This window comes from Anolis carolinensis, chromosome 2 (genome assembly GCF_035594765.1).
Source record: "Anolis carolinensis isolate JA03-04 chromosome 2, rAnoCar3.1.pri, whole genome shotgun sequence".
Classification (NCBI taxonomy): domain Eukaryota; kingdom Metazoa; phylum Chordata; class Lepidosauria; order Squamata; family Dactyloidae; genus Anolis; species Anolis carolinensis.
In genome coordinates this window covers 94,946,915-94,970,523 of record NC_085842.1, presented here as the reverse complement: position 1 = coordinate 94,970,523, position 23,609 = coordinate 94,946,915, and the positions used below count along the sequence as shown (strand labels likewise).

Here is a 23,609-nt window from a genome sequence, read left to right as displayed (position 1 = left end):
CAAGGAGTCTGCCAATTGCAACATTAACAACAATGTTCCGGGAAAACAGCTGTTGAGCCTGAAAAGCATTTCTCCTCTAGCAAATACATGTGCGCATACACGACTTTTATAAAGACAATTAGAAATCCTTTTAGGGCCCTCTCCTGTTGCTATAACATAACAGAAAAAGAAGATAAATGGTTTCCTGGCAAATGCCCAAATGTCTATTCAATATTTACAGAGTGTAAAAAGAGAGAGAATAAATCTCCAAGGAAAAGAGAAAAGATGGCTTAATTGCATACACTTAGCACATGATAGTTTACACAAATTTTAAAATGGTTACAATATAATTCTCATATCGATAAGGGATATGTTCTACACTGCCAGCCCCTGTGGATATTTGAAAGCATGGATAACAGAAAGCCCTATATTTTAACTCTACTTTAGGCAAAAGCATGTCATTGTATGGCACTGGAGGACCCTGAGGTCAACAATTACTTCCTTTTTTGAGTGTGGATAAGTGAAACCATGACACTGAACCTGCGGATAAGAGGGTCACACTGGGCTATAAGTGATTTGAAATCCTATGTAAGGAAGACTATGATCAATTAAGCCTTCTTTTCTGAAAAGCTGATAGCAGATGATGGGCGGTTTCTAAGACTCAGCTCTCCCCTGTGTGATGCTGAACAGCCCTTCAAATAGATGACTGCCTTATGAAAAGTAGGACACCTGGTCATCCCACTTTCATTTAAGTAGAGCAGTCCAAAAGTGTTTATCCATGTACTTATTTAATAAATATGCCTGATCTAGACATTAACCTAATCAATATTGTAATCTATATTTATAGGTTATCTTCAATTAAAAGAAATAAATGTAAAATGCATTTTACTTTTTAAACTTATTACAGATTTATTTGGCCTAGCATCATAAACTGCTGGGGACAAACTGAACTCACATGACTCATAAAAGAAAGAAAAATCTAAAAACAGGACACACAAATGAGAAAAATAAGTCCTTTTTTAGCAGCTTGACATTCCCAGGCAATGATTTAGAAACTGTCTCTTGGGAAACTGGGGAAAATGCAGCACTGTGTTTCAAGAAAAAAATTAGAATCTATTCATTTATTTAGCAGTGTACTCATATTTTAAACAAACTCTTGAAATAGATATGTGCAGGGAAGGTCTGATTATGTAAAGATTGCAAACTAAACAGAGGTTTGCAATCCCATTGAGACAAGTACAGAACAGCTTCATCTTTCTATGCAACTATTCACAATAGATCAAATGTAGTCAAAAATTATTCATGGCTAAAAGGTGCTTTAGTGCCCCAATGTGGCAAACAACAAGTAGACGATGTTGTTCAGTTTCCATAGATAAATCACTTTTATGAAAGGACATCATGGAGAATTACTTTAAAATCTTATGTAAAGAAATAAGAGGAACTATTCAGTACTTTTGAGATGTTAATATCAAGTGATATTTTGGTAGATAAAGGTAAAGGTTTTTCCTGACATTGAGTCTAGTCGTGTGCGACTCTGGGAGGTGGTCTCATCTCCATTTCTAAGCCGAAGTGTCGGCATTGTCCGTAGACACCTCCAAGGTCATGTGGCCAGCATGACTGCATGGAGTGCTGTTACCTTCCCACCAGAATGGTACCTATTGATCTACTCACATGTGCATGTTTTCAAACTGTTAGGTTGGCAGAAGCTGGGACTAAGAGTGGGAGCTCACCTCGCTCCCCGGATTCAAAATGGCGACCTTTCGGTCAGCAAGTTCAGCAGCTCAGCAGTTTAACCCGTTGCACCATTGGGGGCTCCTGATATATTTGTTACCTAAGTGAATTTGAATTAGATCAAGTTGCTCTTCATTGTTTTCTATGTGTATTATTTCATTGTTATTACATTATTTTTTAGACAATTTGGTAGATGCCTGTAGAGTTAAGATACTGGGCCATACAGAAAACTGATAAAACACCATGAATACAAAATACTGCAGATGATCTTTTGGAACAGTGTTTCTCAAACTGTGATCCTCCAGGTGGTTTTGGCCTTCAACTCCCAGAAATCCCAGCCAGCTTACCAGGAATTGTGAGCACTAAAGATGAAAACTTCTGAAAGAGCAGTTTGAGAAACTCTGTTTTAGAGGAAGGAACCATCAAAGCCATCTCTGTATATGTCTTGACTAAGAAAAACCTCTGAAGTCCATTGAAAGGATAATGCATTGGGCTACAACAGAAACAGCTCATTCAGCAGTGTGAAAAGCATACCATTAGAATATGGGCAGCTGTCCTTTATAGGATCCCAGAAAGAACAGTGTGGTTTAGTGATTTGAATACTGGACTACAACTGTGGGGACTGGGGTTTGACATCTTGCTTGGTCGTGAAAACCCACTGGGTAACCTTAGGAGTGTCCATCCCAGAAAATCCCATGATAGGTTCTACTTAGGCTTATGATAAGTAGAAAATGATTTGAAGGCACACAGCAACAACAGAGAAAACAAGCATTGATACCTGTATATCTTCCTCTTTCTCAGGAAGGGGTCCATGGTGCGCCAAGAGTTGTCTGAAAGTGGCATCCCCATATTCATAAAACCTCTGTGTTAGGAGGTATGTATAATCATGCAAACTCTGAAGTTCAGCCAGTTCTTCTCCTTCCACCTGTACCAAGAGATCAGTAGATACAAGAAGGAAAAATAATGGGGGTCAAGGAGAGAGTACAGAATTGAAGTGTGGAGTGTGAGCAGGAATTGAGAGTAAAACGAAGTGATTGGGACAAAGAAATATCAAAGCTAAATATTCACATGTGACTCCATACATGATGGTGCTATCCATGTGCTCCCTGCAAAATAAAACGTAAAACAAGCAGAGTATTGCTTTTTATTAAACTGAGATTGTATTTGATGATCTGCAGGTGCTGGACAGTCCTGATCAAATAGTCCTGATCAAATAGCCTGACTAACTAATTTTCATTAGTTAATCTGTATCATCTCAACATTCATTATAAGTCAGTTTATATAATCATTGTTACATCAGCTGCCCGAAGAAGAGTCTTACGTGGTTGCCAATGGAAGCAGAACAGATAAAAGCTATCATCTTACTTATTTTTGTAGATATAAGCATCTGCAAGAGGCCAGTCAACCAAGTGTAAACAAGTTACCCAACAGGGACCAATTTTCAACAGTGGTGCTGGAAGTTAATGTGATACTTCAAATATATTTAAAAAGAGGCATTTTCTTCAAACAGCAAGTTCCATTGGATAAAGGGACAACAAACAGTGAGGAAAGGTGTTTGTTTATTTCAATGCTAATCCTCTCTCATCAATATCTCAAAAAGGCACTTTGATTTGCCGGGAACAATGTATAACATTTAATTAGTTAAAATTTAGAAATTAGCTAAGATTCATTAGGCAGTTTGACAGCACTTTGCATCTCTTCTCCCCTTAAAAAAGATGCATCAGCCTTTGCAGCATTTCATGGCCTGGTGAAATAACACACATGCACACATCACTACCAAGATAAGTTATCTGAACACAGTTTTCCTGACATGCCAAGTTTCATTACCTCAATAGTATATGACTCATACTGAGAGCCAGCATATCACAGTGGTTTGAGTGCTTGTCTTGGATTCTAGGAGACCAAGGTTCAAATACGTGCTCAGTATTAGCAACCTACTGAGACAAGTATTACTCTCTCAGCTTCAGAGGAATACAATCTTTCCACACAACTCCTCACATACTATGATGCGACTGCAAAAGTTAGAACTGATGTGGAAGGGCATAACGGCAACAGTGCACATTTGCCTTATTAACCCAGATGGGGCTCCAGCCGCAATATCTGTGGGAGAGTGCACCAGGAACCCCTTACCTTCTCATCTTCCAGATACTCGATGTCAGCTGTGTTATACCCATCCCTGTGCCCACGTCTGAGAACTCGAAACCTTCGCTTGCCAACAGTGTCCACAAAAGACCGTCCGTCAGGCAGAAACACGATCTTCTGAATTTCCAACATGCAGCCATAGTCAGCAAAACTGAAACAGAAAAGGAAAACATACTTGGAAAGGGATACACTGGTAAGTCATCTTTTACCGTTTTTGATGGCTCAGGTAATAAACAGTACCTTAGACAAAAGTTATTTGCATACAAAGATAAATAAAAACAATATAAAGGTGCTACATAAACTAAATGGCATATTAAAATTAAAGTACAATATTATTAAAACATGTTAAATATAAACAATACTATAATTAGGTTAGATCAGATAAGAACATTCAAAGAACAATCAAATGCAATACCAGCAATAAATTTTGCCCAAATTTTCATTGCTAACAAGGCAAAAAGAAAAACTTTGCAAATTATTTATTTATTTATTTGCGACATATATATACCGCCCTTCTCACCCCGAAGGGGACTCAGGGCGGTTTACAAGTATATATACATACAATATATTATATTATACAACTATATCGCAATATTATTAGTAATATTGCATGTAATATAAATATACAATTATAATAGTGAATTATAATAATTATTACATTGTATTACCATAGGGTAGGAGGATATTGGACGAACAGATTTTAAGCATGTTTTATGTTTTATATTTTATATTGTATTTAATTGGTTGTAATACATTTTTATATGTTGTTGTTTTTAATGATGTGTCAGCATCGAATTGTTGCCAATTGTACACCGCCCTGAGTCCCTTCGGGTGAGAAGGGCGGGATAGAAATATTGGAAATAAATAAATAAATAAATAGGGTCAGTATCAGACAAGAGACAGAATTTTCTTCTGAAACATTAGAATAAAAATAAAACAGAATAAATCCCAAGAATTTTGTTCGGAATTTAATTAGCAGGTGAGCAAATAAAGGGAAAAATCCTTAATTTCTGGAGCCCTACAAAAAACAGAGGTCCAGATGATATGAAAATATCTGCAATTCAAATTCAACAAATTCAAGTGTAAGTTCAAGTTCATGTACAAGTTCAAGTTTATGTTCATGCCCTTAAATTTGGTTGGTAGATCACACAGACTGATAACATATAATAAAAGTTGCCCATAGTTAACCCACCATGTTGTGTTGTCTCGTGATTTCGTTGGTGGGAGAGCAATGCATTTTTGTGACTCCTGCGCCGCCACCAAATTATGTTGGCATGGCATTAAATTCAGCAGTGTAGGGTGATATAGCATCTTTTGCAGGAAGCCAAAGAGCATATAGGAATTGGACTATATATTTTACACCTTGCTGCAGAAATATACTTTCAGCTCCTCCTTATGAAACTGTAAATGACTGTTTCCTTTCAAGTGGGATGAGGAGAGAGAAAGAGGTGGCTGCATTTCTTAAAGGACCGCCACCTTGACTTTTCCAGGTATCACAATCATTCAACACTAGCAAATCAGCTCCTTATAAATAAAATAATGCATTATCCAATGATGAGTGGAAAATGTGAGAGCTGTTCGGCAGTGGAACTCTCTCCCTCGGACAGTGGTGGAGGCTCCTTCTTTGGAGGCTTTTGAGCAGAGGCTGTATGGCCATCTGTCGGGGGTGCTTTGAATGAGATTTTCCTGCTTCTTGCAGGGGGCTGGACTGGATGGCCCATGAGGTCTCTTCCAACTCTACAATTCTATGATTCTATGAAATATCACCCATGTGTGTATTCCAATACTGCATCCAAAGAAGGGGTTTCATATACACAAAAGCTGGTTGAAAATAAAAAAACTAGTTAGCTTAAAGGTGTTGTCACATTTCACAGTGTATTGTCCACACTACTGAGCAACAGAGGAAAACTTGTCCCATCCCAGTTTTCATTTCCAGGCTTTTTATTATTTTGTATACCTCTTTTCCAGAAAGTGATACAACGAATATGTGGAAGGGAAGATTTCCACATAAATGAGGTGGAAAACCTGATTACATCCACCAAGTAATAAAAGTGGAAAAACAAAGTGGAAGCAGAATGAAATTTCTGAGAAATTGTTTTGAGTACTGAGTTATCCTGAACTTCCTGGATTCAATGAAGGTAAAAGAACTCCCAAGTATTGGGATGAGCCAGGCCACAACCCACTCCCTCCTTCCTTGCCACTCACCTTTTCCCATTCTCATACATACACATGCCAAACATCTTTGTGCCAGTCTCCTGACATCTCCGCATCATGAGGCGATAACGAGGTTCAAAGACATGAAGAGGGCACAGAATGCCAGGAAATGACATTGTGCAGACAAAGATGGGGATGTTCTTTGTGAGACTGCAAAAAAAGAAGAAAAGGGAATGATTGCACATCCTCAGCATGGACAAGGAGTAATACAAGACAGGAGTTGTTGCCCCTAAGGACCATTCATACAGGGCAAACACTAAATCTCAAGTGAAGAATCAGAAGCACACCAGCCCTCACAGAAAACAAAGCTAGGTGGCTGTGAAGTGCTATACTTGACCAAGGACAAGAGCTGAATTGGGAACCTCTTCATTCTCCTTCATTCCTAAACCCTGTCTATACTTTCAAAACATGGATTCCCTTCAGTGCAAGCTAGGTACTTGGAATACACAGAGTATACAAATCAGTTCTTAGACATAGATTCATCTCTTTAAGGAAAAGAGAGCAATAAGGATAACTAGAATTAGTGAAGTCCTACGTGAGTGATGAAGTGGAGAGTACTGAGAAGGGTAATGATGGCTGTCTCTAAATATTGTGTATTACATGAAAGATAAGAGCATGTTTCTTTTCTGCATCTGCAAATGATAGGATAGAAAAGGATGGAATCAAGTTACAAGCAAAGTGATTCCTACTAAATATTGGTAAGAACATCCTGGGGTTCATTCTAATAGAGGAACAGGAAGTTCCTTTGAAGGAAGTGGCCTCTTCTGGATCTAAAGGTATTTAAACAGAAATTAATTCTACAACTAAAGGGATGCTTTAGCTCTGGCAAGGGATTGGACTAAATGGTCCTTGGATGGGTACCTTCCAAACTAAGTGTGATGCTATGACCTATTTGTATTTCTGAATTTGATGTGTCTAATGTATTGCTGATTATTTCTTAGCCTGATCAATTTCCTCAGATTACATAGCTGTCCTTATTCAACAATATTTTTTTCCTTCAGGGAGTTCTCATAAAGTCTCTAAGGGTGTATCTATACTGCAAAATTAATGCAGTTTTACACCACTTTAACAACCCTGACTCAACTTTGTGAAGAACCGGCACTCTTGCAATACATCCCCATAATTTTGTAGGATTAAGCCATGGCAATTAAAGTGGTGTCAAACTGCACAAGATATGCACCAAGGCATAGTTGTAATCCAACACATTCTGACCTGGGAAGAAATCTCACTAAGTTCAATGAACTTATTTCTAAGTAGACAAATGTGCCAAGTAACAGTGAGGTGACATGCCCCTTGTCTGGTTAATAGCTTCCAAATGAGGAGATTCCACCACACTCTGAGGCAGCATATTCCACTGTTGAGCAGCTCCTACCACCAGGAACACTGGAAACACTTGCAGACAGTAAGAGCTGTTCAACACTGGAATACACTGCCTAGCAGTGTGGTGGTGTCTCCTTCTTTGGGGGTTTTTATACAGAGGCTGGATACTCATCTGTTGCGAGGGTTTGTTTTGTATTCCTGCATGGCAGAATGAGATTGCACTAGATGGTCCTTGTGATCTCTTCCAACTCTATGGTTCTATGATTCTGATTCTCCACACTAACACATACACAAACATTCAATTCCAAATAATTGTATTCACTTGGAAAGCTCTGCCATTTCAGCCTGGTGGATCAGTTTCCTTTCTGCCAACTGTGAAGGGAAAACTGCTTTCATGAGCTCTTCCAACAGAACGGTGATGTTATATTTTCCAGCCCTCAGGTACTAGAAGAAATTAGAGATAAAAGGGTTTGTTTTTTTCAAATGGAAAACCAAGTTAATTACTGTATATAATTATGTAACTTTATTTACTTACTGAATAAGTAATTATGCATCATGGCATTTTTCTTGTTTCTCTTTTTTTTAAAAAAAAAAAAGTCTTGCCATCTGGTAAAGCCATCTTGGAAGACAAATTATTCAAAAAAATAAAAATAAAATCACGCCTGAACAAGGACTTCAAAACTCCAGGTGTTGTTATTCTAGATTTTTTTTCTCAATAGACCTCTAATCTACATTACAAAAATGTACACCCTTCACATGCAGCAATTGTAACCCATAGGAAAGGTTCAGTGGACTCAACTATTGAGTTGAAACGCTCTGGGTTCAATTGACTCAATTATAAAGGATTGGATTCAGAAGCTCTGGGTTATTTAATGGCTGGCTGCACAACACATGAAAGATATCAAAGGTTGTGCAAACACTGATTTCTTACAAAATATTATCTAGTTGGTGATGTGTTGACCACACATCCCAGACACAAACCCTTCAAAGATCACTGTAAGAATGTACTGGCCTATTCAACATGAAGGCGTTTGTTATTCTGTGTTCTGTGTATCCTAACTAAATACGCTGCAACTACTTTCTTTAATCTTTTTCATGTTGTTTAGCTCATGAAATTCCCTTCCAAAGAGGGCTTGGAAGGGAGTATCATGAGCTAAACATAACATGAAATAGATTCTGCTTTTTCACTGCCAAGCAAAGTCTTTCCTGTTGAAATAAAGCTTTAGCTGGTTTGGATAGATGGGCAGCTGCGGAAGGGAAAGTTACCCCCCCCCCCCAAAAAAGCAAGACGCATCCTACTGTACTCAACTCCTACAAAGTTAGGATCCAACATCTTCACTTTCGAAACAATTAATTCACACTTGCTGCTGAGTTCACTTGTGAACCAGATTCCTCTTTCCTACCTCTCGGAGGCTCTGTTTGCAAAGCGGGCAGTTTGGCCGATGGTCTAGGCAGCGCTCCACGCACTCTTTGCAGAATGTGTGTCCACAAGGTGTAGTTACTGGCTCAAAGAACAGGCTGCAGAACAAGCAAAAAATGCCATTGCCTATTAGGCAAATGCCGATTTTAAAAACAACAGTGGAAAAATCAATAACTATAAGCTATATCAGCAGATATTTAAAATGCCCCCATCTGTCCTGAATAGTAGACTGTAGAAATAGTAATTCAAAGAGGAATTTCTCTAAGTTCTTAATATAGGGGTATAACCTCTGGCTATTAGGGGGAGTGGAAGGAGAATGTAAACATAAAGACAAAAAAAACATATTTTTGTTTCTGATTTTATACTGGGTTAAAATAAACCAACTTGAAGAGTTGTTATAAAAATTATCAGATTATACTGCGAGATGACAGAAAATATTGTGGGCCAAACAAATATTGGAAAGAAAATTGGAAAGAAAAAATCTGGGACTTTCTTGCCTTTTAAATCAGATTAGATGTGCACTTTATGAGTGTCGCAAGAAATGAGAGGAAAGGGGCTCTTGTCCCAAAGACAAGAGAGATCCTGAACCAAAAAATTAATTTTCAACAGTCTGGATATCCAACCTTTTAAATAAACATCTCTGTATGAGTGCTGTAGGCGATCTAAGGGCTAGTAAATTGGATGTAGCACTAGTCACTGCAAACTGAGTTGAACAAATTTACTAGCTGGTTGGATGCCATCTTTTCAGCCTCATAGCAGGCAATACTGTTTGGGGATTTGAGAGTTAAAAAAAAACCTTTTTCATCTGCAGTAAACAATACAGGGATTTCCTATTCTCTCTTAAATAGAAATAGTATTAATCCCAAAAACATCTAGCTCTTCATAAAGCAGATTGTAAGCACTGTCCAACGAACTCTTACATTAAATGATGGGATTCCAAGATTTATATAAGATAAGAGAAGATAGCTACCACAAGAAAGTCACAGCTGTCACTACAAGGTAAAAAATACTGGCAAAAAACAAACACATAATTGAAGTCTTATTAATCCTTGGAAGGTCATGACAACTGTGTGTCAGCTCTAGCTCATGAACAATAATGAAAGAAATATTTCCTTTGCAACAAGCCAGAGACCTCAAGCTTATGAAGAGCACAGTATCGAGCTGTTCTATACTGACCCAGGCTAAAAATTAATTACCACGATTAAGAGGACACAAAGGCAAGAGAAACCATAGACTTGATGAGAGAACCATGTCAGACCCTTTGCTGGTTTACGTCTTCAGTGAACACTGCCACTAATACAAACTAAAAGATATTACCTGGTACAACAGGCCATTTTCATTGTGTTATGTATACTTTGCACCATATTTATATCCTGATTATTCCATGAGAGGAGTGTGTGTACACAATCTCCTGCTGTCCTCAAAAAGAATTTTAATATGTTTTTCTATAGAACTTGCCTTCTATTTTGTAACAGCATGAGACAATATGGAATATGTGCCAGACCTTGAAAAGAATTCAGCAGGAGATCAAAGATCTTCCCAATAATTTTAGCTTATAAAAATAATGTCCTTTTATTTAACTGGTGCCTCCTGCCATGAGTGAGTCATTTAAATTTGGCTGTGGATTTAAACATCACATGCTTGGAGGGAATAGGGTCACAACATCCAAGGACAGCACATTTTAAAAAAAATGAAGCATCACTGATGTGGCAGAACTAGTGAAAGTTTGCTTTGGACTATAACACGCAGAATTCCCAGTGCCCACTCTGGTTTGAAAAGCATCTGGGAATTATCATCCCTAACAGTAATTCTTCCAAGTTCTGAGCCGGATTTGCGACACCAGATGGCAGAGCTCAGACAACATGATCTATGGAGAGTCTACTGAGTCATCACTCACAATGGCATCCCAGACTAACTACTATCCTCGCCATTGAACCATGTGCCCTCTAACATTTCTGTAGCATTTGCTGGATACTGTGGCATTTCCCAGAAAGTGAGGATTATGTTGTCTTCTAAGACACTGCCACAGTACATGGAAGGAAGCTCCACAAAGCAAGCAGTGTAGCCCAATGCCCAAGTATATCCATTAAACATGGAAGGACTAAACACTCTACAGAAATGTACTATGAGAAATGTATAGCTGGGCTCTAATCCAAGGCTGCATGTTTTGCATCAGTGACCCTATCCTAAAATAACAATATCAAGTGTCCACAGGTTATGAATTCCTTGTCCGTTTTAATTAGTACAGACAATTAAAATAATACAACAGGAAAGAATAGAAGATCTTAGGATTATCCTTAAAAGGTCAGGACTAAGGAAAATTAGGAAATGAAAGTGGTAAAGATAAATTGCTAGCCTGTCTTTACCATTGTCTTCCAAGTTATCATTAGTGCATAGTCTGTGTCTATGCTTGGCCATTCAGAGTCTTCTAGTTAGTTGAGATTTTGGAGATAGCCCCCCTCTACCCTCCCCAAGTCTCAACTATAGCCATTGAATTCTCCAATAGAAAGAATCATAACTCCTGTGCTCTGTTATAAATGGGAAAGGGCAGTCAGATGTGGAAGTCCAAAATGGTATAGATGACCAAAAAAACACTTTTTTTACTTTTTGTATCAAGAACAGCAACAACTGGAACTAATAAGGGGAAAGGAACGAGAAGGAAAATGCTTGCAAAACAAACGAAGTCTCAGCTAGATGAGAGATGTATAACTATGTGAGGCACATGAAGCAGATCTAGAGAAATGACCACCACAGCATCCCGTTTAGAGAGAGTATGGTATGGGCTACCATCAAAATCTTAGCTAGCTTGAAGATCCCAAACACTGTCCCTGCACAGATGAAGACCTATGTCGGTGATGCACAGCGCCCACAATGAAGAACAAGTATATTCACTTGTAACTTGTCCTAATAACAGCATGACAGGAATTGTGCCATGAAATAAAATACTTGATCAAAGAAGAATCAAAACAGACACTGGAACAAGGTTCATATTAGTGACCACAAACTTCTGAACTCAGAATGCATTAACCATGTCAAATGTACTCATTATTTCTTCTTTCACCGTAATGTTTTGACTGCTCATCATAATATCTAACAGTGTACAGGGCTAGATACTTGAGGACAACAAATTGCACTCTGATCTGTTAAGCAGGGTTAGGCCTGGTTAATACTTGGATAAGGAACTTCCAGAGGATATCATATGTTGTAGGCTACATTTAAGAAGGCAGCAGGTGAAAAGCCACACGTCTTTGCTCAAAAGAGGTGATTAGCAATGGTCAAGGAGCTGTTAAGTACCTCATGGAGGAGTTTTGGAGGTGGAAGCTGCCACACAAAAGCCTTCTTCAAGGTGCTAAGTATACTCTTAGTTATTCCAGGAAGTCCATAGAAGTCCAATTTGTCTGTGATATTAAACAGATTGTTCCACCCAATTCTGCATCTAACAAGTCATCAACTTATTCATTTAATTCTAAGACAATAGAAGAGCACAGACCAGATGAGATGTTGTTGTCCATGGCCCAATACTTGATAAAACTTTATTATCATAAAGTCTTCAGTTTTGAGGTTCAAAAAGAAATAGCTGTGTTATGAAAAAGGGGAGATCATAGTGCAATCCTTATGAGTCAACTAAAAATATGTGGGGTCGCGGTGGTGCTATGGGTTAAACCAGTGATTCTCAAAGTGGGCGCTACTGCCCCCCAGTGGGCGCTGGAGCAATCCAGGGGGACGGTGATGGCACCTATTAGGACACGGGGGCGATGTCAGAGGAGGGGCGGGTCTCTTCCCAAGTGCCGCAGACAGGGCTGAGCACCTGAGATGCCTGTTAGGACACACAGGGGGCGGAGCTAGAGGAGTGGGAGTGGTTTCTTCCCAAGAGCCCGAGACAGGGCTGAGAATCTATACCTCTCCTGAGGCTCTTGTTGGGACACAAAGGGCGGGGCTAGGGGTGGAGGCGAGGCCCCAAGAGCACGAGACAGGGCTGAGCCTCTGTATACCTCCCCTGAGGCACGTGTTAGAACATGGGGGCAGGGTATAGAGGTTCAACCCTGTTGGGAAGAGGCCCCGCCCACTCCTCTAGCCCCGCCTCCTGTGTCCTGGAAGGTGCCGCAGGACAAGGATAGAAGCTCAACCCTGCCTCAGAGCTCATAACTCCACCCATTCCCATCCTGGCTGCCCATTTGTGGCCCTGCCCACCTCCTCTCGCAGCCCTGCATCTTGGACTAGGGGAGAGGCTCAGCCCTGCCCTCGTGAGCAGGACCCACACCCACCCCTCTAAGCCATGACCCCCTTTCCAGGGGGCGCTGAGTCATATTTTTTCTGGAAAGTGGGCAGCAAGCCAAATAAGTCTGGGAACCACTGGGTTAAACCCTTGTGCCGGCTAAACTACTGACTTGAGAGTTAGTGGTTCAAACCCACGAGATGGGGGTGAGCTCTCCTGTCAGCTCTAGCTTCCCATGCGGGGAAATGAGAGAAGCCTCCTAGCTGGATGGTAACACACCTGGGCGTCCCTGGGCAATATCTTTGTAGACGGTCGATTCTCTAACATCAGAAGCAACTTGCAGTTTCACAATTAGCTTCTGACACAATTTTAAAGAAACTGAAAATATAGCCTCAATTCGCTTCTGACATGATAAATAAATAACAAAAATATAGTAGAGTCTCACTTATCCAAGCCTCGCTTATCCAAGCTTCTGGATTATCCAAGCCATTTTTGTAGTCAATGTTTTCAATATATCATGATATTTTGGTGCTAAATTCGTAAATACAGTAATTACAACATAACATTACTGCGTATTGAACTACTTTTTCTGTCAAATTTGTTGTCTAACATGATGTTTTGGTGCTTAATTTGTAAAATTATAACCTAATTTGATGTTTAATAGGCTTTTCCTTAATCCCTCCTTATTATCCAAGATATTCACTTATCCAAGCTTCTGCCGGCCCGTTTAGCTTGGATAAGTGAGACTCTACTGTATATGTTCCATGTGGTATAACAGGATTTACTTCCAGAAAATAATGTGCAGCATTGAAGTCTCAGATATTCATAGACGCTAATAAAAATCATCATAAGCAGCAACTGCTTTTTCCACCTGTCCTATGTGGAATTCTTCATTAGACCTTTTCCCATGCTGACATCTATTTTCCATAGTCATACTTAGTTCCCTGGCACACCATCAAGTAATATTCCTTAACTAAAGTTTGTATGGATGATCTCAAATTACCAGTTTGTTAATTCAATAAAGACATCCCTAATTACACTTACAAATCCTTCCTTATAACCCTCATTTTGGCAAGGCTTGAAGGTTAAGCCATTAAATCCTGACACATAGAGAGATCAACCCCAAAGCACCACGGCATTATTCACCTCTGTTTCTTTACATTATTTCCCTGACTGATAAGGAAAGAATCAGATGAAGGAAAAGTTCATCTTAGCCTTTTAATTGGCCACCTAGGTGGATCCATGTGCTTTAGTCCCATACAAAGAGCTTTCCCAGAAGCCATAATTGTGCTTCTGGGAAATGCACAGAATTTTTTTGCATAGTTGACATTTTAGCTGGTAAAATAACTGGTATACTGTAACAAGGGCAGGTATCAATTCAATTATTACGAAGTTCATACACACTACACATACTGCATATTCATTGCTCCTCATCCTCTGTATGAGGGATAAAAACCAAATAGCTCATGGACAACATGCATTTTGCAGCTTCTGGCTACTATAATCTCAATGTCCTTGCCAGAAAAAAAGGGAATTGTCATTGGATGGCAATTCTTCTTTTGAAACAAGGCACTCGTCTTGTTTTGTCCTAACCCTTCCCTTAACTCAAGAAAAGGCTTTTGCAAAGCCCCTAGTAGATTTCAGGCACTGGTTTTATTTATGGGTCTGGCAAGACTGCACAGGCCCCTAATCTCCTTGAGTTTTCCCAATCCTACTCTATTGAACAGAAGGAAAACATATTTGCAACATACACATCTCAGCAGATGACAACAAAATTTGAATGTTGCTCTGACTGAAATATACTGGCATGTCAACAATTTTCTGGGAATCTATTCTATTTTTGGACACATATTATTTGTAGTCAGGGAATTGCCAACAGGCAAGATGCCTCCTCCCTCATCACCATCCAAGAAATATTGTATAATCTTCTTTAAAAGGAGAAAGGGGGTTACAAAACAACAACACAGCCAATGCAGGGACAACGAAGTGAATCACTATGAAATCTAATCAACTAGCTCAATTCAAAAAGGCCAAGACACAGCAAGAGAAGGTGGACCCCACACAAGCTGTTAGGTAAGACAGACAAAGAACCCTTCTGTTAAAATTTTGGGTGTAAATAGGATTGCATAACAACACATAATCAGTTCACTATTATCCTTTCTAGTACTCTAGCTTCAAAAATTGACTAACATCAAGTTGGTTGTATCTGGACCAATTGTACAATGAATTCTTACTATCCTATGTATACCTACAACACACAAACACATACATGTTCCTTACTGAACACACACACACACACTCGAGAAATAGGAATACCATGAAAGATGGACTCAAAAAGATCACAGCTTTTCCTCTGAAAAACAAACTTTCAAATAAAATAAATCACCAAAACATTACAGAATCAGAAAGAACAGTTGTATAACTGTTCTAGGTACTGGCATATTGAACTGAATAATGATCTTAATTTTGAAACATGCCCTCTGGTGGAGTTCTACTTTGACTGATCTCTCAGTCATACATCCCATCACTTTATTATGCTGTGTCCTGCCAACCCAGTCCTGTCAGGTCTTGACAAATGCCTATCTCCCTTCCATCTGCAACCCCCTTGGCTTGAAGGACTGTGCAGAAGTTTATCATCATATGAGCACCAATAGCCATTTTCAGCTGCACACTTTAATGGCTCCCTTATTCCTGCTCTACCCCTCTATCTCAGACCAGGCTGGCAGGCAGTCATGTGTGAAAAGTATGCCACATGTCTGTTTTTTATATGTAGGACAGAAAGGAATAGGAAATGTTGACTAATGTGAGGCTGTTGTAAGTACAAAATCTCTCTTCTACTCCTCATCTCAAGGTGCATGAAATATCCCATAAATTAAGGGGAGAATTTTCCTATGCCTATAATTGTGGAAATCTGTAACAGTCAGGTTCTTAAACTTTGGTCCTCCAAGTGTTTTGAGATTTCCAATTTAGCCAAAGGTCAGAAATTCTGGGATCTATAATAAAAAATATCTGGGAAACAAAAGGTTAAGAATCATTGGTTTAGGGCAGTGGTTCTCAACCTGTGGGTCCCCAGGTGTTTTGGCCTACAACTCCCAGAGATCCCAGCCAGTTTACCAGCTGTTACGATTTCTGGGAGTTGAAGGCCAAAACATTTGGGGACCCTCAGGTTGAGAACCACTGGTTTAGAGTGAAGTTAGAACAGAGGAAATCTCTTTTAAAAACCTTTAAAATAAATCATTACTGTTTTTGAAATGTATAAATATGTATTATTACACAGTCAGTTCACACAGACAAACTATCTTAAATACGAGATTCAGGAAAACAAAGAGTTACTTTCTGCAAATGGAAACTATATCCTTAAGGACATAGTTATTTCTGTCACCATGAAATTATAACTTAAAAAAATCAAAGCTGTGAGATGAAGTGAAGTATATCCTGAACCTAGTTCATTCAATATCTCAGTGATAAATTGTAAGTGCCATACAGTGTTTTTATATCCTAAATAGCAAAAAATACACCGAGACCTCATAGGGTACAGTACTTTGAAGCACCATCTCTAACACAGCATGTTTTGAATTGTTAGCAGAACATGACTACAATTGCAGTCCAATGTACACTGATCATAGGCCTCCCTTCTCAAGTAATGTGGAGTACTTTAAGTTTTAAAAAGCAGCAAAGAAAGTTGAAGTTTGGAAATAAAGTAAATATGGCATGTATGCCAACATTTCTGATCCCCCCCCCCCCCAATAACGGTTTAAAAATGTTTAGAGGGAAAAGTTCCTCTCCATAGCTTCAAATTGCCAGTTTTTAAACGCCTATGTTATGTCTAACACATTCAACTTTCCTCTTTTGGACAGTGGCTAGAAAATTAAGCCACTGACTCAAAGTTTTCACATGAGACTAGTAAGTTGGATTCCTTTCACACACACCCCACCCTAAAAGCAGTTTGACTCTCCACTCTGTTACAAACTGACCGTATGCAAAGAGAACATTCCAAATCTGAAGTACTCAAGAGGTCCCTGAAGTCTGGTTGGACGTCCCAGGTAGATTTCACTCTTGTAGTATCTGTTGATGTTCCCTCCTCCAAATCTATTTAGCAATGGGAAAGAGCAAGAGAAGGCTTTTGAACATCACACACTGACCACATTCTCACTGTATCTCATCCTAATACACTGATCAAACTTTGTGTATTTATGCTGCTTTGTACATGACCATTTGAGACACAGACAGATTCAGACAAAAACAACGTCAAGGATCTGGCAGAAGGAATTCATGTCTTCTTCATTCACACAGATTAGCACCCTAGGGCCAAAGTAGACTCATGTTAAACTATACTTGACTGGCAAGTGAAATTGCATTTATATGGGCCACTTAACACTATGTTTTATTTAGGTGTATATCTACAGCATTCTGTAACACACGGGTCTGTACATGGCAGTCATTCACTGTGGATCTGTAGTGAGCATGAATACAATGACACACCCTGATTTGCTTCAGCATAATATATGAAACGACCTGATGAGGTATGCAGAAATGCATGAATAATACCTAGTATATTGCTCCCTGAAAACAATGAACAATAAGGCCAACAATGGTTACCAGTCATCAGAGGTGGAAACTACTTTTGGTATTGAAAAGGTCTTCTTCTCCAAACTTGTGAGTGTGGAACACAAGCAGGATGGTACTGCTGTACCCATGCCCTGCTTCTGAATGTATCAAAGACACCTGATTGGCTCATATGGGAACAGAAACTAAAAGTCGGTAGCAGAAATGGTGCAGAAAGACTTCTCAAAGTATTGGCCCTTATGGCCAGGGAAAGAAGCTCCATTACTGTGACTCTCCTGAAACAGTACCGGAAGTTTAGCATCATGGAAGAAGCAACTAACAAGTAGGGATATAATCCTTCACAAATTTTCTTCTCAAGTTTTAGCAGTTTTCTTCTTGCTGTAAAAAAGCAAGACATAGGTGGTGCAAAATGTGCATGTGAATAGCATTTTCTCTACAGGAAACAGTCTTTTCTGCTCAGAAATGCTGCTTACTCTAAAGAAAATACAATTTACTGCACAAAAGAGCCCCATGCAATTTTAATGCAGAATACCTTCCAATTGTCATATATTCCTATCAGTCCAGAGTTTCCTGATACTCTATATGTAATATGCCACAGCTATATGTAGTATGCCACAATCTGATTTTGAATTCAGTCCAGTGCTAGGGATCTAAAGATGAGTCTTCTATGTACTTTTTCCCAAAAAATTAACAGCTTAATTTACACACAACATGGATTTATAGACATTTTGTTATGCTCACCTTCTTCCTTCTTTATAGAAAAGCCTGAAACTGAGGTTTTCCTCAAACATTCTGGCACAGTATATGTTGCCTCGTTGTCATCAGTTCCAAGTTCTTCCAGAAAAGTTTCCCTTTTATTCTTCAAATTCTACTTAATAAAGAAAATTATTGATGTGTTAAACAATTCTTTTCTAGAACATATCTAGAACATAGGCAGAATAGCATGGATGGTTGGGAGAGAAAAAAATTAATTAAAAAAAACTTTGTATGTTGCTTGCCTGTAAAGATTCTTCTTCAAAAGGTGCAAGTAAAGCCAGCTCTTTTCCTGAGTTAGACCCTTTCAAGCTCTGACTCACATCACTCTTCAGCTCCACTACAGTGCCTGGAAGAGGGGAGGCATCATTTGTGGAAATCTGGGAACAAGAAAATGCTTTATTTTATTTTTGATTGAAGAAAGCTGTTAGGTTGAATTTGATTTCTAAATAACGCTAGAGATGGCGACAGCAGTTCCTCTCTAACCCCTTCTCTCAAATATTTTAAGTAAATGCAGATTTTATTGGATTGTAAAACCAGATTTCAACTTCTTTCACTGAGTGAATTGTTTATAGCAGCTGTTTAACAATAAGCCTAATAAAGTATGCATACAAGTAGAACAAAAGGCAACCACAAAAGCTTATTAATAAGGACTTATCACAAGACAGATATAATTTGGTCAGCAGTAGTAATATAAACTTTTTAAAATATCACCAAAATAACAATTGCCCACCCCTAATACACCACAATACAAGATTATTTTAAACTAGAGTCATAGAATCATAAGAGTTGGAAGAGACCTTGTGGGCCATCCAGTCTAACTCGCTGCCAAGAAACAGGGTCTGTGAATTTTGTGACAGATCAAAAAGAGACAAAACAATATTTGCTTTGAGAAAATTAAACAGATACAACTCATAATTACAAGATCATATACAGTGTTCCCTCACTTATCGCTGGGGTTAGGTTTCAGGACCACCCGCAATAAGTGAAAATCCGCGAAGTAGGGAAACTATGTTTAATACATTATTTTAGTAGTTATACACTATTTTAAGTCTTTATCAACCAATCGTGTGTTGATAAATCGCCTCCTTCTCCTCTCGTTGCCTCTTGGGCTCCTTTTCTCTTCCTTTGACTTTTCCTTCCTCCCTTCCTTAGGCTGTAAATTGTAATTTGTATGATTTATAATAGTCTTTTAGAGTTTATTGAAAAACCGTGAAATGGCGAACCCACGAAAAGTGAACCGCAAAATAGTGAGGGAACACTGTACAACACAGGAAAGCTTGAGTAAATCTGCCACAAATCTAGAAGAAAAGTCTGTTTAATTTGGGACTGAATGGTCATTGTGCATTTACCCTTTCTATCTCATGCTGAGCAGCATGGAAATTGGAATTCAGTGTAAGACAATGTTGGAACTGCAGCAGGGCCTCAGATTGTTTCCCCATTTCCAGGAGCACCTTCCCCTTCCTTAAAAAGCCCTGCAAAAAAAGCAAACATAATTTTACCAGGGGCTTTAGTTTTCTTCACTTTTCATATTAATGTGATAAATAATGTTTGGTCAAAGGTTCTAGGTTCAAGCTCTAGCTTTTCCAGCTAGAACTCAGAAAGATTGCTGCCTGAAACTCTAGAGAGATACTTCCAGAGACTGCGACTAATACAGAGTGAGATACAGAGCCTTTATGAGTAATTAGTTACTGTTATAGTTCCCAGATATCCAAAGTGTTTAATTAGTGCTCTAGGTAACAGGTAACTCTTTCCTTCCACATTTCTCAAATGTAACTGGTGCATTGAATTTTTTTAAAATACTTTGTGGTACGAAAATATACTTTCTTTCCATCAACGAACACCCACAAACACTGCTAGGAGGAGTAAAGTTATCCCTTATTACATTCACAATATCATGCAGTTATCACATGTTTCACAGTGATTTTAACTACACTCAGACCTTAGCTTTTCTGTAGTTTAGATGTAAAGTCATTTAATGGCCACAGCTCAATGCTATGGGATCCTGGGATTTGTAGTTTGGTGCACCATCAGCATTCTTTGGCAGAAAAGGCTCAAGACCTTGTCAAACTACACCCCCCAAGATTCCACAGCATTGAACCAAGACAATTAAAGTGGATTCATTCCACCACACATTACATTTGGCAGCAAATACTTTTTTTGCTTTCAGGGTTTTGAAAATTCTAAGTAAGTAAGTAAGTTTGAAAATTGAGATGCAAATTAGATTTGATTGTGCATTCGACTCAAATAAATACGAGTAAGACTCTCATTTTTAGTACACTTGTGATGGTGAAACTCCATCAGATAGAGCAAATAGAAAAGCCCATTTTCATGTACCAAATTCCTCATTCTTTGTACCAGTGACATTCCCCCACCCCAAGAAGAACTTTACAGCAACTGTCTGGGGTCATTTATTGCTGCTTTCCTTACATACGTTAGAAATTCTCTCCTGAGATTCCTATTTTTTAAAACTATTATAAAGAGAAACGACCAAACTAAAGATATTCACCTGAGTCGATGCTATTAATTCCTATGTGCTCACAACACGAACTGGGGATTATATTTCTAGCCTTTTCATGTATTTCCTGTTTTACTAATTTGCTGACACAAAAAAAATGAGATAGATTGAGTAAAAGACTGTGTAAGACAGGAAGGCGGACAAGTTAGGACATTTTTTTTAACCTAATGAAATTGTTAAGGCGCATCAAGCTTAATGAGAACTGACAGATTAACCAATTGGCTTAGAGGTATGTTTATAGTCTTTACCTGAAACCAAACACTTTATTGATGGATTTGGTTAGTGTGTTTCCTCAACAAGATTCACCCAACAAAACCACCAGGACAACTTCCAAGTTTAGGATTACCAATGAACAGCTGCTCCACTGCTACAGGGCAAAGTGCTGGTGCTCAAGAAGGAGCTTCCCCGTACTGAATGAACACAGTTACCCCGATCTTCTGTGCCAGAACTCTGCTTCCTTTCTGTTTTCCTCCGGCAATTTGTAAGACAACAGAGAGGAGGGATTCTCTGGATGACCTACTTTGTATGCTCATGTACAAGTCTACAATTTTGAGACAAAAAATTGATATAGGAAGCCTGGACTTATCCATGGGTCAATGTAAATACTGTATCTTAACTATTATCAAAATAGAAATCGTCTACTTCTCTGAGATGAGTAGCAAAAGGTGAGAGCTCAGCCTAGGAGAACTCAAAAGAAACACTAGCCTTTTTTACTCTATTGTGGTGTCACATCTGGTCTTTTTTAATACCTAGGTAAGAAGGGCTAGGCTGTGGTGCAGCTGGCTAGTAACCAACTGCAATAAATCACTACTGACCTAGAGGTCATGAGTTCGAAGCCTGGGTCGGGTTAAGCCCCTGACCATTGAATAGCCCGGCTTGCTGTTTACCTAAACAGCCCGAAAGACAGTTGCATTTATCAACTAGGAAATTTAGGTACGCTTTATGCAGGAGGCTAATTTAACTAATTTACAACACCATAAAACTGCCAGAAGCACGTGGAAAGGAATAAGAAAGTACAGCACTCAGTGTCACTAGTGGTTGATGAAGCAACAGCTCCCCCTGTGGCCAGAATTGAGCATACCCTCATGAAGCTGGCTCTGTGTGTGTCTATACTGTATGTTATTTATCGGATGACATTGAATGTTTGCTATATATATGTTCATTGTAATCTGCTCTGAGTCCCCTTTGGGGTGAGAAGGGTGGAATAGAAATACTGTAAATAAATAAAATGGCAATTGCGATTTATTACATCTCCTTAAAAGCGTGCCAAACTTGGCTTTTTGTTGAAGCTTTCTGGAGCTAACTAATTTCTTCCAAAAATGTTCATACATCAGTTTTTAACAGTTTTGAGCTTTTACAACATCTTTCTACTTGTTTGACATGTCCATTTAAATTATTTAATCATTTTTGAAATTTAAACTTCTAAACTAATTTTATTTGTACTCTGTTCTAAGATTATATGGAATGGAATAGGACAGAAATGCTGTATATACTCGAGTATAAGCCTAGTTTTTCAGCCCTTTTTTTAAGGCTGAAAAAGCCCCCCTCGGCTTAGGGTCCTGGTTGGCTTATATTTGGGTCAGCTTATACTCAAGAATATATGGTACATTTATTATTTTTTCTATTATTATTGGTATTAATACATTTATTATTTTTCTCTATTATTGTTGCTACTATTACATTTATTTTACTCTATTTATTATTAATAATATTAATACATTTATTTCACTCTGATCTTCTTCTTATTATTATTATTGCATTTATTATTTTACTCTATTTATTATTACATGTATTATTTTCCTGTATTTATTATTATTACTATTATTACATGTATTATTTTACTCTATTATTATTAAAAGAATACATAAGCACATTTACATTGAAGAAGATGAGAATAATGATTTGATCAGAGTTGGACAGTCTTATCTTAAATCTGAGCTTAATGTAAATATTCAAAAACATTTAACCTACCGATGCCTCAAATAATGTAATTTTATTGGTATCTATTTTTATTTCCGAAATTTACCACCCTCGGCTTATACTGGAGTCAATGTTTTCCCAGTTTTTTGTGGTAAAATTAGGTGCCTCGGCTTATATTCGGGTCGGCTTATACTCGAGTATATACGGTACATTAAATCTATTCCTGATATCTTTTATCTTAACTTTTGGAATCTAATACCATGTGTATATCCGAGTTTTGGACCATTCTGATTCCAATTTTACCAAATAATCTATGAATCTGTGAAATATTGCCAGATAATGTGCCCTATTCAAGCAGTCTTGTTTTCAGATATCCTATCTATGGCCATTTCATTCAGATGTCAGTCCATCTGGAGTTGCTCCCAGACCATCTATCACTAGTGGAACCCTAGTTGGTTTGTTTTCCCAGAAGTGTTCAGTCTAAATTTCTAGATATTGATGTTTCATAACCTTTTCTGTCCCATTTTCCTTTATTCTGATGTCTAGTGACACCAGCTATTACTGGTTCTGGACTTCAAATCCTAAGAGTCTTAGCCAGTATGGATTTGTATTTATTTGTGGTCTTTATACCTAACTCTTTAGCCAGAAAGTTTTCTGAAAGCAATTTGCAGGACAGGTTAAAAGGACAGTCTTGCCCTGCAGACTCACAGTCTGAAATTTAAGGCATGACACTGAAGTAATAAGTTAAAGAAATGGAGAAGGGGAAAATAAATTCAGTGCTTATACTGTTTTTAATATAACAAAATGTTATAGGGCATATAAATTCAGTT

The 23,609-nt window shown here is 38.4% G+C and overlaps 1 protein-coding gene across 1 annotated transcript in view; it reads right to left on the bottom strand.

Annotated features, from left to right (window-relative positions):
* LOC100561187 (LON peptidase N-terminal domain and RING finger protein 1) overlaps positions 1–23,609 on the bottom strand; it is a 59,724-nt gene that overhangs the window by 6,641 nt on the left and 29,474 nt on the right. The window contains exons 3-11 of the mRNA XM_008116341.3: positions 19,694–19,816; positions 18,587–18,721; positions 18,330–18,456; positions 16,997–17,111; positions 8,790–8,904; positions 7,709–7,830; positions 6,058–6,216; positions 3,841–4,003; positions 2,489–2,635 (exon numbers count right to left, since the gene is read on the bottom strand). Of these exons, the coding sequence (XP_008114548.1) occupies positions 2,489–2,635; positions 3,841–4,003; positions 6,058–6,216; positions 7,709–7,830; positions 8,790–8,904; positions 16,997–17,111; positions 18,330–18,456; positions 18,587–18,721; positions 19,694–19,816 (1,206 nt within the window). The remainder of the gene's footprint in view (positions 1–2,488; positions 2,636–3,840; positions 4,004–6,057; positions 6,217–7,708; positions 7,831–8,789; positions 8,905–16,996; positions 17,112–18,329; positions 18,457–18,586; positions 18,722–19,693; positions 19,817–23,609) is intronic.